The sequence below is a fragment of the Electrophorus electricus genome, chromosome 21 (genome assembly GCF_041902795.1).
Source record: "Electrophorus electricus isolate QZ-2024a chromosome 21, ASM4190279v1, whole genome shotgun sequence".
NCBI lineage: Eukaryota > Metazoa > Chordata > Actinopteri > Gymnotiformes > Gymnotidae > Electrophorus > Electrophorus electricus.
In genome coordinates, this window is record NC_137517.1 from 7,008,063 (window position 1) to 7,027,420 (window position 19,358).

General features: G+C 41.9%; 1 protein-coding gene across 1 annotated transcript; it reads right to left on the minus strand.

Moving 5' to 3' along the window:
- Positions 1-12,269: 12,269 nt before the first annotated feature.
- On the minus strand, positions 12,270-19,067 carry e2f1 (E2F transcription factor 1). The gene is made up of 7 exons (XM_027018081.3): positions 17,619-19,067; positions 17,225-17,327; positions 16,870-17,089; positions 15,976-16,128; positions 15,749-15,863; positions 15,271-15,487; positions 12,270-15,035 (listed from the first exon to the last, which is right to left on the minus strand). Exons 1-7 carry the CDS (start codon positions 17,859-17,861, stop codon positions 14,785-14,787), a joined length of 1,302 nt encoding a protein of 433 aa, XP_026873882.2. The 5' UTR covers positions 17,862-19,067; the 3' UTR covers positions 12,270-14,784.
- Positions 19,068-19,358: the final 291 nt, after the last annotated feature.

Below are 19,358 nucleotides of genomic sequence, written 5' to 3' on the forward strand. Positions count from 1 at the left end.
TACCCCTACTTGTAAAGCACTTTCAGAAAATAATTACACATGCTGAGATAGGCCCTCTTTATTGGTGAGCTTTTGTAAATGTACACAGTTAACCTAGGGGTGGCTTTAAGAAAGCAGAACCAAATGGTATGCATCTCTTCCCTGGACACTAGTAAAGGAAACCTTGACGTTTTCCATCTCTATATCTCTACGGTGCACGTGGGGATTAAGAGCAGTTACATCCCTCCGAAATACAAATCCACGCAGGCAGACGTGTGAAATGAGTGAGTGCCATTATTCATCCTCCCTCCCTCCCTCCCTCCCTCCCTCGCTCTCTGTCCTTTTCCTTATCCCCCTTTCCATATCATTGGCCACCTCTGTCAGGATTTGTCTTGCCGTTATTTAGAACACCAACATCACTGCGAAGGCTCTTATGGTTTATGCTGACGGGTGTTTTCAAGCTGTCTGTGTGTGTGCCGTTCATTCAAGACAGGTGTATATGTGGAGTGTGTGCATGTGTGTGTATCTAAAGCACTCACTGCTGCCCAACTGTGTGTGTTGTGTGTGTGTGTGTGTTTGCTGCCATCATGCAGAGTGTGCATTTGTGGATGGGTATCTAAAGCACTCGCTGCTGCCCAGCTGTGCCTAGTTGTGTTCGTGCATGTGTTTGCAGCCATCATGCAGAGAGTGTTTGTGTGGATGTGTGTGTGTATGTACGTTCGCAGCCACCCTGCAGACATCCCTCCTTCCCACCTGCAGGTCCGGTGCTCTGTCTCCGTGGTGATGGCACAGCTGTGACTGATGTGTGGTGGGAAGCTGAGGCAGTGAAGGACAGTCTCCGCCCGGCCACTGCCTCGCTCCCATTCACAGAGGCTACATCTAATTTCGAACACCCCCGACCTCTCTGCAGAGAGCTTCTCAGCTGTGTGGCTCAGATAAGGTGCCACACTCTCCTATAGCAGCAGGAAAAAACATCCACGCCTTCGAGTCACACGCCTGTCCGATTCCAAAAACAACAGCGGTGCAGAGGGACAGACAGACGTGTCTGTACTACTCATAAGTATATTGATCGGCGGCACCAAAAAAGTTATTCAAACTCGAGAGCCCCACTGCACTGCAGTAGACATAACGCACCTATGTAGGTGGTGGTCAGTCTAACCGTGTTTCGCTTTAGATTTCTTGCGTGTCTTCATGGGTTTTCTGGGAAGTGGAGGGTTGTGCGTGCCAGGCCGTTCTGAACCCTGACTAGGGGGCATTATCACAGGCTACGGTGTTGCACATCTGGGGGTTATGAGGTGCATGACCGAGGGGTGTTACTCCCTACTGGGTAGTGCCTCTATACATGGAGCTGAACTGCCTGCTAACCATATAGGGCGGTAAAGGGTCTAACCCACAGGCGTACCCCCCTAAAATGGTGCAGCTGTAGAACCTGCTTTAAAAGGGTGTAAAGAAGAAGAGAAAGCCTTGTTCCTGCGAGGTGGACGACGATCACCATCTCCTTTGCGTAACGGCGTGCTCCCACCAGCTCCCTCTTCTCTCTTTGGTAATGAAGCTCTGTTATTTTCCCTAGCAGAAAATTAAACTTCATGTTCTCGCAATCCTCCTCCCCTCCCTTACCCCCAACGTAGAAATGCATGTAGCATGAAATTAAAGCCAAGGCCATCTGAATCTGATAGAACTGCGCATGTTTGGGGGCGGAGGGGTTGGGCGTTGTCCCAGGCAGTGAAACCATACGCTGTTACTTGAATCTACTGCACAAGAAATTAAAAATTCCAAAAACAGTGCCGGCTCACTAACACTGCCACTATTCTGCTGTTAATTGGTAGAGAAGTTGGCCTAACCTGCCTGGTAGTGGAGGGATCACACGTTTCTCTGGAACCTCCTCTCCTCTTCAATCCTAGTCCAGCCTCCTCAGATCTTTTGCAGTACCACCACTACTCTATGGCCTTGCACATATCCTGTTATTTGTTTAAAGTAGCTGCTTGTACAATTAGTCAAGCCGTGAGACTTGATCCTGGAGCATCTGGCACTGTTATTGAGATGGAGTGAAAGCTCTTGCCTGTCTGAAATACAGTGCTCTCCCGTCGGGGCGGCAGTTCTGTCATTCTGACAAAATTGGCCAGAGTTGAATAGAGTTGAATAAGGGAGTTGAATAGGCAGGTCTGAATGTCTGAAACCACTTTATGAACTTTTTATGATACTGTATCATTATACTTCATTACAGTATAATGAGGTATATGTTGCTTTTTTTTCCCCAACCACAGTCATTATTGGAATATTGCATTCAAGCATGGCACACAGAAAGCTAGTCTTAGATGTGATTTTCATGCTCAATTCGTCTGTCCCGCATTCATGTCTCACCCACTCAATTGCGCGGGCTGGTATGTTTACGCTGAGATGGGTTTAACGTCGCCGGCCCGAGCCGGGGTATTGATTTAATTAAACGTGCATTCAAATGCGCTGTCACTCTTGTGGCCAGCTCCCACGCCGCCTTCTCCACACGGGCGAACAGCTCGTCAGCTCGCACGAACAATAGCAGGCGGTGTCGTGAATGGCAATGTTCCCATCAATTTCTGCCTCCCCCCCGCCAACCAAGGCCCTTTTCTTAAAGCAGGGAGAAAAATCACAGGTGTCGCAGGCTCACTGGACGGCCAGCGGGTGATGTATTGGTCTAATAAAAGAGCCATTTCCCTTGGTGGGCTGCTGAAGAACTGATAGGGCGGCGGGGTGCCCCATGGCAGTGCCCCCCACCCCCACCCCGGCAGAGGAAAAATGGGACAGCTATCCGTTTCAAACCCATGAGGTCAGCCTCCTGCAGGCATGATGGGATGATAACGTTAATGTTGCCAAAGGGTCCAACGTGCCTGACACGAAGTTCAAGATAGCATCAAGGGACCAATTTAGACCCAAGATCTTCAGTGGGTGTGTGTGTGTGTATGTTTGTGTGTGTGTGAACCAGGGCAGAGTGGATGTTTTTATGAAGAACATTCTTACACACACGCTGCACATCCATCAAACAGAATATTCAGTTTCTTCATTGCTCGGTTGGCTATGTTGAAAATTAAGAGAACCTGGTAATGTGCAAGTATTTGAGACTTTGCTACAACCAGGAGGACACATGCCAATACACTCCCAGAAAAATAAAGCAACTTGGGAACTTGGAAAAATACAACTATGAAATGCCACCCACCAAAGACACAGTGGTGCTTCAAATGGGCTACAAGGTGTTTGTAGGTGGTTCTAATGATGGGAATATGTGAGACAGGCGAGGTGGAGTGCTAGGCACGCCTTATCCAGAACAGTTCTGTAATGAGCCGGTGCTTGGAAACCATTTGTGTATGAAATCCAGAACACATCTGTAACGAGCCGGTGCTTGGAAACCATTTGTGTATGGAATCCAGAACACATCTGTAATGAGCCGGTGCTTGGGGACTATTTCTGTAATTTGTGTATGGAGTCCAGAACATTTCTGTAACAAGCTGATGCTTGGTGACCATTTGTGTACAGAATGCAAACACGTCTGTAACAAGCTGGTTCTTAGGGACCATTTGTGTATGGAATGCAGAACATGCCAATGCAGAGCTGGTTCTTATGGTCCATTTGTGAACAGAATGTGAACAGCATGTACTATGACGAATGGCAATGATTTTCTTGACTTAGTCAATCAGTACATGTCTATTTTCCAGATTGATTTATAGATGGGTCCAGGTGATTTAGATGAGGTTTCGTCAAGCAATGGAAAAAGACAGGAAAACATATTAAAATTAAAGGTCAGACTGCATCTTAAAACTAGTCAGATGAAACAGCACCTCTGTCCCTCTGGGGCCAAATAAAATGCACCTATACCACTGTGTGTACGTATGTGTGTCTGCAGAGAAAGAGAAATAGAGAGATCGATGCTATGGCACTAGGCCGAATTGAAATCCCAGAGGCAGGACCATCCATCCTTCCCCATTAGCACAGGCCACTGCTGTCTCACTCATATTACCCTGGCTGGCTGTGGAAACAGTTTACCTCCAGTTAATTGCAATGGCTGCAAGCTAACCGCACTAAAGCTTACGAGACAGTCACTCCAGGTGGAAGCGGTGGCCAGTGTGCACCAACTCCGCTTCACTGTTTGTGTGTTTGTGTGTGTGTGGTGGGGGTGCTGAAGATAATAATATTGCAATTCAAACAGAGGTTATGGACCAGAGTTTCCGTAGCACACACAGCTTTGTAAAGTTCTATTGTGCACATTATTGACCTGCTAATAAAGACCCTGATGCCTGTAGCTATCTATAGGTCTTATCATTAGGCTATGGCTAATGAATGTTATAGGCCTGCCGATATTCCGCTGATTGCCTTGATGCTCATTCGTTTCTTGTTTTTAGTTTTTCTTTTTTTTAAAAAAAAATATTTGCAGACGCAAGATAGCAGAGAACTGAATGCAAATAAAACGGATGATCTTCACTCTCGCCCGAAGCTGGGGAAATTTGCCCTTCATTCACCCATTGTCGCCGTGAAGGTTCTTTCGCAGACGTCGGCGGGGAGGAGCGGAGCCGGTAATAATTTATGATGGCCTGCGCGCTTCCAGGCGCTCCAGCGCGCACGTTTCCTCTGACATTTAATTTGTCTGAAAATCAGTAGCGTGAGCAGCGTGATTATCGCGTGCGCCGCGCGCTAGCCTAGCGCCTGCCGCCACTCCGCAGATGCAAATTCATCAGCAGACGAGGACGAACGTAAAAGGGTTCCTGCAAGCCAACGGGAACGAATAACATGCTGGTACACTTCGTAACCCATTTCACCAAACTGCTGTCCACCCAGGTATGAAGGAGATTCGTTGTTAGGCCTGGGTGTTCTCTCTGATACAGTTTCTACCACCACCTTATTTAATAACCTTCGATGTTTTCTCTGATGTGGTGGATAATTGGTGCATTTATGTGCTCTGAAAATTCAATTGTAATCAGATTAATGCAGTACTCCATCAGATTCCAGCAAATGTCATGTAAACACCTTAATCAGGTTATCTTAACCGAAATCAGTGCAAACACAAACTGATGAATAGACCTTGATTTCTCATCAACTCTTCAATTGATTGTAGGCTACACACTTTAATTAGGCTTCTTTCTGGGTTTTTTGTTTGTTTGTTTTGTTTTTTGCACCAAAGGTTCAGACAAATACACTATGCACATCTCATTCAGACCCAGACATTTCATCTGATAAACACGTGACTGAGATACAGACGTTTCATCAGATTCAAACGCAGGCAGCAGTTGGATGCCTGGAGTAATGCTAGACCTGTGCACATTATGGTGTCTTCTGCTTTCATCCAAAGTGTACAGACCTGCATTAAGGTGCATTAGCTACAAAGTGAATACAACTAAATAAATTACAATAAACTGCAGCGTTTGTGAGACCTTTGTTATTTAGCCTGACCAGAGACATGAGTGTATATGTCATTTCATCAACCATTGATTTCCTTTGCGTAACCCAGCAAGTGATGTAAACTAAACATGTTCATACAAGCGCCTATATTTGGGATGATGACCAAAAACTAAGATACCATAATGTGCTCACAAGCATGCACAGTATACAGAAATTATTGATGGAATTTAAGAGATGCCCTTAGGAGTCCACTGTTCCATTGATACAGCAGAGATTAGGTTGAAATATGCAGGAATATTCCTTTAATCTGTGTACAGTGATTATTGTATGCATGTAAGCGTAGTGAATGATAGTGAAATTCTCAAGAAATGGGTCTTAGATTTAGTGCCAATTTCAAAATTGATATATCTATCTGGAAGCCAGTTTTTGTTTTTGCAAGCAATAGGCAAACTATCTAAAACTGTACAGTTCTCTCTCTCTCTGCATGTATGTATGTATGTGTGTGTGTGTGTGTGTGTGTGTGTGTGTGTGTGTGTGTGTGTGTGTGTGTGTCTCATAGGCTAAGAACAAATTCCAGTTACCAAATGCTTTTAATCAAACATATTTTAAATTCCAAATTTAATATATACTTGAGGCTTTCTGGCTCTAAAAAAATAAATAAATAGAAAACAATGACCATTTTGCAATTATTTATTATTTTATCATTATTTGTCTTTATTGTAGTGTGTTTGCACTGTCCACTGCTGTTCACGCCAGAGCAGCACCATATCACTCAACAAGTCTGGAAAGACAAGGAATGGCAGCAAGGTTGACTTTGACTTAAAGTTTGAAAATTATTTTTCGCATTTTTGCCTTTGTAATGAAAAACATTCCTGTCTCTTGGTGAATATAACAAAGGTTATTTAGAATACAATTCAGTTTAAATGGTTCAGGAAACATGGAACATTTAAGGTTAGGAGAAAACCATTGAAGTTTACAAAATGATGTAACAGCACTGTTACTCTTCACTTATGCATCAATACTGCCCTCTGGTGGTTATAGCATGCTAACATGGATAAGTGGGAATCCACACGTTATTATAATAATAAAGTTGCTGAGATGATGTTTCATATATAAGAAATTAATTCTTGAAAATAACTGTTTTATATAACTAAAGAGAGCTCAGAACAATAGAGCTTATTATCCAATTTATAAAGTTTTTGTTTTTGCTAGTTTTATTTCATTGCTTACAAGTAAGATGTCAGTAAAGTAACTGGAACATCAAACCCATCGAGTTTGCTTCTTGAATCTTGATCCTCACTTAACGCCCAGTCCAATGCCTGTAGTTTTGTAAACAACTTATGTGGAAGTTTCACTGTTGTGTTAGAGTAAAGTCACATGGACTGTCTACATTAACCTTATAGAATCTACATCAGTGTGCAGGTAGGTTGTACTTTACAGAGTCTGTGGTAGCATACAGGAAGGTTACACCTTACACAGCCTGCATTGACCTGTAGGTAGAATATACCTTACAGAGCCTGCATTAGCCTGCAGGTAGAATATACCTTACAGAGCCTGCATTAGCCTGCAGGTAGAATATACCTTACAAGTAATGGCTACACTCACCCTACATAACCTGTGTTAGTCTCCAGGTCGAGGTTGCACCAGCCTTACAAAGTCTGTGTTGCCTGCATGTAAACTACACCAGTGTTCTGGGGTCCTCTGATGAGGGCAGTTTCTGTACGCCACCCGGATATGATTCATGCCAAAAGCAGTGTGAATGTCACCTTCCTCATTGCTTGGCTGAGTGCTAACAGATACTTTCTAAAAGTAAGACAGAGGCTTGGAAACAGAGTGAAATAGTGATTAGAGTCTTAGGCAGCAGAGCAGGGCACAAGCCATAAACCATAGCAGCTTTTTGCAAAGTAAAAATAATGTAATATCTACTCTGGCCTTCGATGAGCTAACTTGGAAGATCTTGTAAGTTTTAGGTTCATCTAATCACACATTCACAATATGCCCATCTACAAGAGCACGCATCTGTAAAATGGCATCGTGTTCTAGTGAGTACAGTTATATGCCTAAGTGTGAGAAGCTATGCGATGGTAGACCCTGGCCATAAGGCACTCATGGAGCAGATCTAAAGTCTCCACCTAACTAAGGCAAGCAGTCAGGACTAGTGGAGATGGGAAGAGTGCATTGTCAGACTAAACAGTATGTCTGATGGCGTGATACAGCACAAGAGCTGAATGCGCCAATGCAGGGTTTTGGAATCAGATACATTTCCCATATTGAACAAAGTTCAACAATATGCCAGAGCGACATTCCAAACAAACACTCAGTAACTGCTGGTCTCACTCAGGTCCTGCACACAACTGGATGAACTTGTGTGCTTATACAGTGGATCTGTAGCGATCAGTGGAGTCAGAAAAGCAACAATGCTCTTTGAATACTACTGCATTAACCAGCTTAGAGTGTGTTAAACCTTGCTGCTAGACTGCAGTGGCGGGCAGAAGGTAAGAAAGCCAAATATGTGACTGTTACCACTGCCGGCCCCAGAGCCCTGGGAAGACACAGGAAGAGGGGTCGGATCAAAGGTGTACCTGGAAGTGGGCGTGGCACTGTGGTTCTTCTGCGCAATCTCCATGTCTCAGTGAAATGTCTTCAATTTTCTGTGTCCCAGCACAAGCCACCAAACATTCAAAGTACAATTCATAAAAACATATTTGATACACAAAGGCATACTCTATTTTGGTCATATTAGTGTCTTTAAAAGAATTAAAGCTATATACCTCAGAAATAAATTAATAAACATATAAATAGAAAACTGATGCTTTCCTAAAAGCACTGCAGAGTTGACATGGTTGAGTACCACTTCACACACTAAGTGTTAAGTTAATAAGTTTATCTTAACGTAGGTGTGGAGGTCAGCAGACTCCATGATGCATCTGAGATACACCTGGACTGTGGAGGATGCATCTCTGCAAGGACCAGGCGTGTGGGAACGATCCTTTCGCATGAACAGTGAAGGGTGCATCCCAGCTCTCAGTGGTGAGAGAAGCTATCGAGGCCAGCATAGGAAAACAAAAGCCCCATAGTTCATTATAATAGCACACAGCCCCCTCCTGATCACTGCATCTAAATGACTGGCTTTGAGTACTTGTACTGAGTTTGGCATAAATGCAATAAAAGTTAATCAAAGAACACCCTCTTACACTTTCCTCAAGATCTCTATGGGAGAATCAAACTAAACTCAGTACAGCATGCAGGATTGCTGTTAATGCACTGAAACATTTTCAGGTTCAGATTTTATCATTACAGAAACTGCCTTTTATGAAGGTTTTTACTCAGTAAAGTGATGACACCTTTATGCACTGCTTCCATTGTCAGCATGCTCTTGTGGTATCAGGTGAGACGCTGAGGTAGGTTATAGCCATCATGTGTGAGGGCCTGCTCTGCACCTGTCTATATGCTTGCTGAATGCATGCCAGTCCTGCACTACCACTGTGGCTGCTGTTTGCCCTAACCAACCAGGCATAAAGGCTCCACCTGCGGATTCTTTTAGAGGGCCGCAGCCCACAGAAGCACATACCTGAGGACCTGCAAACAACTATGCAGCTCAGAAATTGACATCAAGGCACACTGGAAAATACAGCCCTCAATAGCAGTTACTGTCATTTACAAAAGACAGAAAATCAGATTCACTTAGTGAGTCATGGGTCGGACTTTTAATCAAAATATGTTCAAAAGATATAATATAAAAGACTAGCACTTCTCATAAACGCAGCTTGGATAAATAAAGCTCTCCAGAGGCTCGCCTGAGTCCAGCACCTGCCACTTATCAAACTGAGTCAGACATGCTGCGCTCTACCCTCAGGTGGAAATTCCATCTCTGCAGCAGTGAGAATAATGGTACAAAGATTTTCGGTATTTACGGAGCCCTGGAAGGGATATAGAGGGAAAAATCGATGGTTGGGGAAAAAAAGATGTACTTTTGTGAACTTTTGCAAGCTCTCACAAAAGTACATCTTTTTTCCAACCATTGATATTTTTTTTTTTCACTCCATGTCACATCCAGGGCAAGAGGCATCAAACTACAATGCTACAGACAAACCCCTGATTAGGCAAAGCCCCTGAGAGGACCAGAAGCCTTGTGCTGGGCGGAAGTGTTTGCCAAGCCAAGTCACATGGGTGGAGTTTCCTTGTCAGAAAGATGTTTCTTTTAAATTTTGAGAACTTCGTTCATTAATATTATATAATTTTTGTCAGAGAGTGAAATAAGTTTTGTCACAGAGTGAAATTCTTATACAGGCTGTTTAATGTAGTTGCACTCAGAACTTTAGATTGCACTTTGAAACTTTATACAGTATTGTGAAAGGAAGCTAATTTAGTGGCAGTCTAGATTTGGTGAACAAGTTGTGCTAGTTGCTAAAGTAAGTTTATATACAGTACCATGCAAAGGTCTTAGGCTATGTAATTTTCTCTGTAGTAGTATACAACCAGAAAATACAAGAAATGTGTATGCAGTATTTAAAAAACAGAAAATAACGAGAAAGGCTACAGTAACAAGTATTTAGTGTGCCCTCCCTTTACACCTGAGCAATAGCAGGAACGTAGATCTCTTAAACATACATGGAATGGAACATGAATGTAATGGTATTGTGACTTTAGAATACGTCAGGGCAGTCTCCCCTAAAAAGTTCAAGGTGCGCTTAGTGCCAAAGGAGACCACTGAGAAATAATTGTATATGGTCATTATACCATTGCTAAAACAACAAATCTAATAGTTGCCTAATTTTGTATGAATGTAATGTTCTATGAGTATAATTTAAAGATGAACAATAAACCAAATAACTCTGTTATTAACGTTAAGCTGATGTTTTCTAATTATTTCATGTTTTTATCATTTTATTTTATAACAGGACGGGGCTGACATTGAATTTTAACCGACAATTCACCAAGTAGCAAGCTAGCTAGTCTAGGTAAACTAGATAAGCCTAGCAAGCTAGACAAACAGTCTTAACATTTTATCTAGTTGGATAACATCAGCAGCTAGTTAGCTGGGTCATTTGCTAACTTCACATAATGTTAAGTCTGTTTTTTGTGAAAATTACTATTAACAAACTGGTCAGTTGTTCATTTTTTTAAATTCCCCCCCAGCTAAATATATGCCTTTTCATCTGTTTTTATTTCATGCCAGACATTCCGGACAGCACAGGGCTTCTGGCTAAATCAGCGGCTTGTCTGGGGACCTGCAGCTGGCCATTACTGTCCAGGGCTCAGTAGAAAACCCCGGCAAGCGCTGATTTAATATCTTTATATTTGAAGCCAATCTCAAAACAAAAACCTGTGAACCTCTCCCTTGGGTGTGTGCTTCATTGTGGTATGCTGAACTGCGCCATACACTGACCTAAATTTAAAGTTTTGTGAGATCTTGCATAAGTTTTGCAAGAACTTGCTAACATTTTGTGAGATTTCACAACAGTACTTTTTTTTTTTTAAAGCATGATTTTTTTCCCCCATCCATGTCCCTTCCAGGGCTCTAAGGGTATTAAACCGAGTGAATGCTGATGTAGTGTAATTTGGTTTGCTTGCTCTGCTATATGACTACATTAGAATTATTCAGTACAATTATACACACTCATTACAATCTTCATCTTCATATTGATATGCATTGAAAACCATTGCAGATTATTTCTGTTAATCTATTACATGGAACAGGAATCAAAGATCAACATTCAAACTTTGTGACCTTGTAAAATATATGAACCAAAAATATACATATGGTCATGGATCATGAAACTCTTACTCAGGATTTTAATCAGGCCAGATGAAGATAATGAAGGCTCTTCGGGGGTTCTGGGCCAGCGTGCTTCCGATCCAGGCCTGTGGGGCTTCACCGTAGCGTGACTGGATGTCTTCCAAGCACTGAATACAGCTTATTCCACTCATCAGCCAACTGATAAGCACCTCTCAAACCAAACGGGGTTGCTGAAGTGGAAAAACTTCTAAACTATGCCATGTGCCAGAACTTGACTTGGATAAGGGGATTCCAGATGGTTCTCAAATAGTTCTAGCTGGAGTTGGTGTGAAGTCTGTCAAATCACACACACTGCTGAGCTCAAATTCAAGTGTATTGCATGTTATTTCAGTATGTTCATTTCTGCTTTTTGCCTTAAACGCTTTACATGTCGGTCCTACTGAATATTAATGAACCATTAGATGTAAAGATGTACCCTTCCCACCCACCCATCCTACCTGGCTTTGCACTTTATAAGTAATGAGTGCCAGTCCTGAGGGAGGAGTTAACAGACCGCTCAGTAACGCTCTCCATATGCTCTCCCTAGACAGCTTTGGTTTCTTTCCTCCATCTGTACTTCAACACACCTCAACGATCAGGTTGCCGTTAAGTGTCATAGCCCGAGCTGAACATCGTGACATCTCTGCAGGGGACTGCCGTAGCTCTCACCACCGAATACTCCAACAGCACAAACTGGAAGGTGAGTTAGCAGTATGTTGTTTGCATGGGGTTAATGGTGAACCCAGTATTACCTTACAGTACTGGTGGCCTTTAAATCCAGGTTGAGTGTGCCACAGCATTCAGTAGTCTGCTGCTCCAAAGCGTCTGGGAATCCGGGTGACTGCACTAGAACACTAAACTGCGGACTGCTGTGTCTCTCTAGGTCTCACGTCTGAAAAGCACTTGGGAGGAATACAGGTGCAGAGAAACAAGTAGAATCTGCGTCATTCTAGCATATAACACTGTGCTGCTCCCCTCTTGTGTAACAGAGACCTGCCAGTTATGTATCAGCAGTGAACCACAAGTGAACCACACATCCTACCTGTTGTCGGCGCACATGATAATCAGTAGAACACAGCACTGCGGCACAGCATATAAAATTTGTTACATGTTATTGCAGTATTGGCTCTCGCAAAATTGATAACATGACAGTCACATCAGGATGGGGGTAAGAAATGATTTATTTGTAAAGTTGATAAAATGGAAACGTTCGCATTACAGGTAGTGAAAAAACTGACTTAAGAAATAGATGATTGATGTATAGGCATGTTATCTATGCATGTATAAGAAGGGTGTTTTGCTTAACAACAGAAGGCTTAGCCAAGCATATCATTATGATGCATGTACCTGTTTCTAAACTGATAAATTGTTGAATTGTATCTGAAAGCAAATGGTCTACTACAGTATATATCAGCCAACATTCATTCCATACACAATAAACTTAAATCAACCCCAGCCTCAACCAACAAATCACAATTTTAAAATATCAGTAAAATAGCTGGAACTCTTTAATCAAACCTGACATGATAGAATACTCCAGTATGATTGGACACTGTTTAAACTGACACTGCAAACCTCCAAAAATAACTACTCAAGCACACACACCCTTTGAAACATTACACATGCAGTTTCCTCTACAAAATACACACGCGCGCACACACACACACACACACACACACACACGTAAGCTGCCTTTCAAAAGATTTTAGGGTTTCAACACCCAGTCAATCTTACATATGGGCTTTTTCTTGCTTTTCTTCCCCCCCCCACTCCTTACTTTCTCATACTCACGTATGAATTAAATAGCTTAATAGCTTATTGAATGATCTCCTACCATAGATCAGAATCCTTGCACTCTACTCCACAATCTACTATAAAAACTATAAGAACCAGAGATTCAATGTATGGAATTGATACTATAAAACTTTTTAAGCCTTTGTTTATAAGTGACTTCTGAGAGGGAACAAATATCACAATTTTGTAAAAAGTGGCCCTTGACTTTTTTTAAAAACATAACATTCAAAAGGTACAGGTGTAAATGGTTATGGGTTTCTGGCTATGTAAACCATGAATAGGGTAAGATAGAGATCTCAATGCACAATCAAAAACTAGTAACGTGAAACCTTCAGAGAACCTGAGGGTTCAACAAGTAGTTCCGCTTATGTAAAATAATAAGTTCTATGTTTCACGGACAACAACAACAACAATAACAACAACAACACTAGAAAGAGCATGTAGGGAGGGGAAAAAAAAAATAATTTGATCACAAATAAAAATATTTCTGTTCTCTCTGGTGGGGTTTTTTTTGTCTAAAAATTACTCCACTGGGACAATTCCAATAAATACAAAGGAATATCAAAATAACAAAATGTAACAAATCACTGTACAATATAAACATATTTTTGGGAAACAAAAAAACAAAAAAAACCCACAAAAAAACAAAAAACAAACAAACAAAAAAAACCTTGGACCTTAATTTGTGGGAGACTTAGGGAAAGGAGGATACATCTCCCACTTACCCCTATATAACTTAAAATGGCATAATATCCTATTACAGCACAAACCTGCACTAAAGCTTTGCTGTTGTTCTGAATGGCTCTGACAAACCATTACAACACAACACTTCATCCAACAACAACAAGCTCGTGAATATAACTGAGGCATTGTTTCTAGAAACCAAGACAAAACTGTGCGTTAGCGATAATTCCGACTGCACCTGAATCAAATAGAAAAGAAAAACAAAAGTGAAATATGCTGCGTGAGTTTGACAGACTGCAGATGTTTAACTATGAAAAGAGAACGTGAGGGACATTGCCTCAGTCTACTAGACATGAACAAATATTACTTCTGAAAATGTAAAAGGATCTGCTGTCAGTGGCCTGGAACACGCTCTTCTCTAGGCAAATCTTAATAGGACTGCATTATGAATGGAAAAAAAGAACTACAAATCCCAACTTTGTGGTGATTATCCCACACCGTGCATACCCAACCACTGCAACATCACGGCACACTACAAGACATGCTGTAAATACACTACCATATTATCACAAAAAAGAAACCTTCCTGAATTCTTGAATATACAGCTAATCTATTCTCCTGAGCAGAAATATCCACAAAACCCCAAGTCAGTTACAATTCAAATCTACATGCACAGTGTGCTATGCACAAAACCTTCAACATTACAACTACATTGCAATTCAAAAAAAAAAGAAAAGAAAGAAATTACTATTTTTAATACAAATAAATTAAATGGCCATCTAAAGCTTACAATATCTGAGCTTTGAGATGGCTCGAGTGCTGGTTAGTTGTGTTGAGCTGCAGCCCTGTTACCATGATGAAGCACCTAAAAAGGTAGACAGCTAACCTGAAGCTTCCCTGTGGGAAGCGTGTCCCCAGGCCCTGGGGACACGCTTCCTGCAGTCTGCCCACATCTGGGCTGCTGCCAATGGGGGAGAAGCCGCCGGCAAAAAGCGCCTTACGATCTGCGAGCCCTTAGGTGATAAGGTAAGACAGAAGGAGAGCAGTGAAGCGCAATATATAAGCCACGTCTCAGTCAGGTCTCAGTCAGGTCTCAGTCAGGTCTCAGTCAGGTCTCAGTCAGGTCTCACTTCCCCTGCCTCCCTACACCATCCTCTTTGTATCCCTCTCATGTGCTCTCCTCCTCAGAATTCCAGAGGGCCACTGAAATCACAGTCGAAAAGCTCACTTATGCCTTCATGCTCTTCCAGGCCGAAGTGGTAATCCCGACTGTGGGGTGGCGACAGGCTGATGAAGCTGTCCACTGGCAGGCCCAAGTCGTCTCCGCTGGAGCTGTTGCTGGGCCGCTCCAGCAGGAAATCCGCCGAACCCAACGTAGAGAGAAAGTCAGGCATCTCACATAAGCTGGAGAATGGATCTGAATCCAGGAAGGACTCTAAGAGAATCATGGAGAATCAGACAGAGGAGCAGAGGTTAACAACTGCTTTCACCACCAGAGACTAGACCGAAATCCACTTACTTAGGGTAATGAATGAAAATGCCTGACCCACAGTGGTTAATTTTTTTTGATACACACTACCCTATCGCACCTTTCATAACCAGAGTCAGCCAGCATCTCATGCATGTTTTTGTTCACACACACACACACAAAAAAAAAAACAACAACTTACCTGTCTCATTACCCAAAGGAAGTGGGGAGGCACTTGGAAAAGTTGATGGTGTTGATGACCTCACTTCCTGTGGAGCTAAGGCAGGCTGAGGAGAGCTGCGGCTGGATGATTTGGCTGGACTACAATCTGCTACTGGACTACAAACTCCAGAACTGTCCTCTGGGCATAGGAAGACGTCGATGGGACCCTCGGTACTCTTCAGGGAGATCTGATACCCCTGTGACCCAAAAGATGAAACAAAAAAACATTCAAGGATGAGGTCAATAAATCTCAAAGCTTGGTAGGGTAGAGCAAGGAAAGACAGAACAAATTAAAAACATTTCAGACATAATACTAATTTTGATTCAACTCTCAGCAAACAACATATTTTGCCAGAAAGACAGCAATACTATAATGCAGTTTAATAATGTATTTTAGTGAATATATATTTATAAATGTTAATTATTAATGATTAATTATTTATTAATGTAGTTATTACCTCAGCAGGGTCCGAGACAGTCATCTGCGTCTCTGGTGGGGCTCTAATCACCATGACAATCTGATCTGGGGGGTCAACAGTTTTCCGCAGGTCTTGGCACCTCACATATCCCAGCGTAGCTTTGTGTTAAAGACAAACTCATGCAATCTCTTGCTTTATAAGGTTTTATAAAGCTGCCATCCGTGCACTTCAGCACACATTCACACCCACACATCCAAAAAGGATATTTCTTGTTGCTGGAGTCCTCAGTCAGAAGTTTGAGTTGTAGGCTACACTTATTAATGAGCTCATCCAGTTTCTCTTCAGCATCTGACAGTTCAGACACCTCCCTCTGCAGCTCCTGATACCGTGCTACCGACACACCGTCCATGCAGTTACCACTGTAAATAAAAAAACAACACCACACAGTGTCTTTAGAACAAAGGAAGACCAAGACCCAGTTTAAAAAAAAAAAAGCACTGCATCAGTTAACATCAGCTTAACTATTAAAATATTCCATTTTATCTGATTCTAACTACCATTCTACAGTGATCATTCTGGTACAAACATTGCTCTAATGTCTCCACCACTATTCCCACCTGATTAGTCTGTCCTTTTAGCCAAGTTTCATTTTATTATGCCTTACGTGCTCACAATTGTTTTGTTCTGTTCATTTGCTGATTCACACGAGGAAAGCATTTACCACACTGAGCCGTAGGAGAAACATCTACCATCAGCTCCTGATTTAGGGTAACGAATAATTGCAGATAATTTCATACATTAGCATTTGAAAGACACGAGCTGGTCTTCCATTGCTAGCCTGTCTCTGGGACATGACATGTATGCTGTGGAAGCCCAAAGAACCTGAGTAGAGTGATACTGCATTTGGATCAGTGGAAAGTGGCATGACCACCACCAGCCAGTAGAGTGTTGGAAGACAGACCGTACACCAGCACTCTCATTTCTGCCTCTAAATCCATTTGGTATGTATCAATAGACAATGGAGATGAGAGTCTGTTAAATTGTTATCTTTATAGCAATATATCTAATATATATCTTATAGCAAATCTAAAATGTGATTGGTGGAATTGCACTTTGTGCTGCACAGAGGTGCAGGAGTTAGGGGAGTGAGCACCACTTACAGCCACTGAATATTGTTCTTGGATTTCTTCGAGATGAGCTGGATGCCTTCCAGGACATTGGTGATGTCATAAATGCGTCGCTTCTGGACATCGAGCACCTGCGAAGCCCAGTTGAGGTCCACCACGCCGTCAGGGGACTGGGCCAGCAGATCCAGAAAGCGCTTGGTGGTGAGGTTCAAAGATGTATCATAGCGAGACTTTTCCGAGTTCAGTTTAGGCACTAAAGAATAAAATGGAAAAAAGGCATCTATATGTTGATACTGATAGTCAGCTTCATTTAAACTTACTTTCACTACATTATCAAGTATCTAAAAACTGCCTACAACAATTTTCCAAATGGAGTAAATGAAAGTACCTTTGGATGGGATGGGTGGAGCTGAAGGGGCAGGCGAGTGTGATGCTGCTCTGGTACTGCTAATGTATTGGTGATCATTGTCCAAATCCAACTTTCTCTTCACCTGGAACCAAAGTTCACAGTGTAGGCAGAAGCGGTCAAAAGAAAGCAACGATCACTACAGAGTTTATAGAAACCCTTATTTTACTTGCCAGTGGAATGCTACAAACAATAGGCAATACTGTCTCATGTTGCCACAGAAGAAAACTAACAGAGTAATACTGCATAGGCCTTCCATCATTATTAATTATAAAACAATTAATCATTAATTATAAGTTAATAAGAATCATCTTTATTAATAATCATAACACAATGTTATGCTCATAATCCTCATCATGAAGGGTTAAGGTTGTACCGGTGGTCTGCCTAAGGTTGGACGACTGTGGTCTGGCACATTTGCCGTTGTGTGGGGAGTGGCGAACAAAAGGATGTCTCCCACGGCATTGGGCCCAGCCGAACGGATGTCCACGTTGCTGGGAGTCGAGATGATGACAATCTGGTGGTCCTCGCTTAAGTCAATACTTCCACTGTTTAAGAGCGACTCGAAATCGACCAAGAGATCTTCTGACGTCTGCCCCGATATAAACGTCTCTGACATGTCGCATTTAAAATATGGGGATGTCCTTTACTGACGACTTTCGTTTTTTTTTTTTTTGCGATTTCAAAGTTCGTGCTATAGTCATTCAATACACTAACGTGCATACAATGACTGTTTTAAGTGAAATTACACCCAAGGAAGTGAGATGATTGTAGTGATGATTAGCCATTTTCAAATCGGTGAATACATGGAATCAATATTTAATTAAATCGAGCTAAATTAATCGCAGGCTAATCAACTGACGCTTCCGTCTAAAAAACACCATATATACTCATATAAAATAGCTAGCTACAAGGCTAAATGTGTCAGGATCGGTCAACTATGCTAAAATTACAAACATGACTCTCGTTACTATAAGAGTAACACAAAAGAAATAGCAATTAAGTTAGCTAGCTACTTAAAAATGCAAAAAAAATAAACCAACAACCCAACATTGGCAGGTGTTGTTATAACGTTCATAGTTACTGATACGTAAGTTTACAATCCTGCAAGCAAGTTTAAGTATTGCGATCCTTTGTTTCTGGAAGCTGTCCCAAACTAGTGCTAGTTAAACATACAGCTGAATGACTAGCAACTAGAAATCCGCTTCCTTGCACTAGGCTATAAAACCAGTGAAGCTGCAAAACATGGATAGATAGGTTGCTACTACTGCATATTAAGGCACGTTTGTTTAAACTTCAGTCTTATATACAGCCTGTAAGTTACATAGCTAGCTTTAAATATAGACAATGTAGCTAGCTAGCTATGTAGCTTAGCTTGACGGCTAACTGTAAAATATATAAACAGGCCAAATACTTCACAAACTATGACCAAACGTTTTGGCATTTTACAAGTGCATCAGTAAAGGTTCGTACAGAAGGAGCAATCTGAAATACAAACTGAGCGACGCACTTCAGTGTACAAAGTCTTGAGTTTTGACAGAACAAAGCCGACGGCCCTCAGCTACTTTCTTTTTCACCCTACGACAAAGTACAGTAAGAGCGTTACCCCGCTCCTTGTTCGCTTGTTTTTGTCAAACCATTCAGGAAGCTTTACCATTTAGTAAAAATAACACTATCATCCACAGTGTCATATATAAACATTAAAAACAAAACGTCAAATAGTTCGTCCAGTTGTTATTTTACGCCAACAAGCTTGACATCGTTCCGGTTCCGAAATGAACTTGTTATTGTTGTTATTGTCCCAGCTGATCGGAACAAGGTTGAGGTTTACGCGCCAAATCCTTTTTGCCGCGAAACTGGCACGTGCCGAAATGCTGTGAAAGGATTGGCTAAGAACCTTTACACTTTGGTCGATACGTCAAGATTGTCTGTTTTCTGATTGGATACAGTATCTGCTACTCACCGTTTCTCTGGGGTATGGCTGCTCCGATAAGATTTCAGTTTGTTTAATGTCTAATATGTATGTTTAATCTAATATATAATTAGGTTGATATCAGGGGTTAATCGTTCATCCGTATTAGATAAGTTAATTTATTTTTTCCAACCCACATTTAAT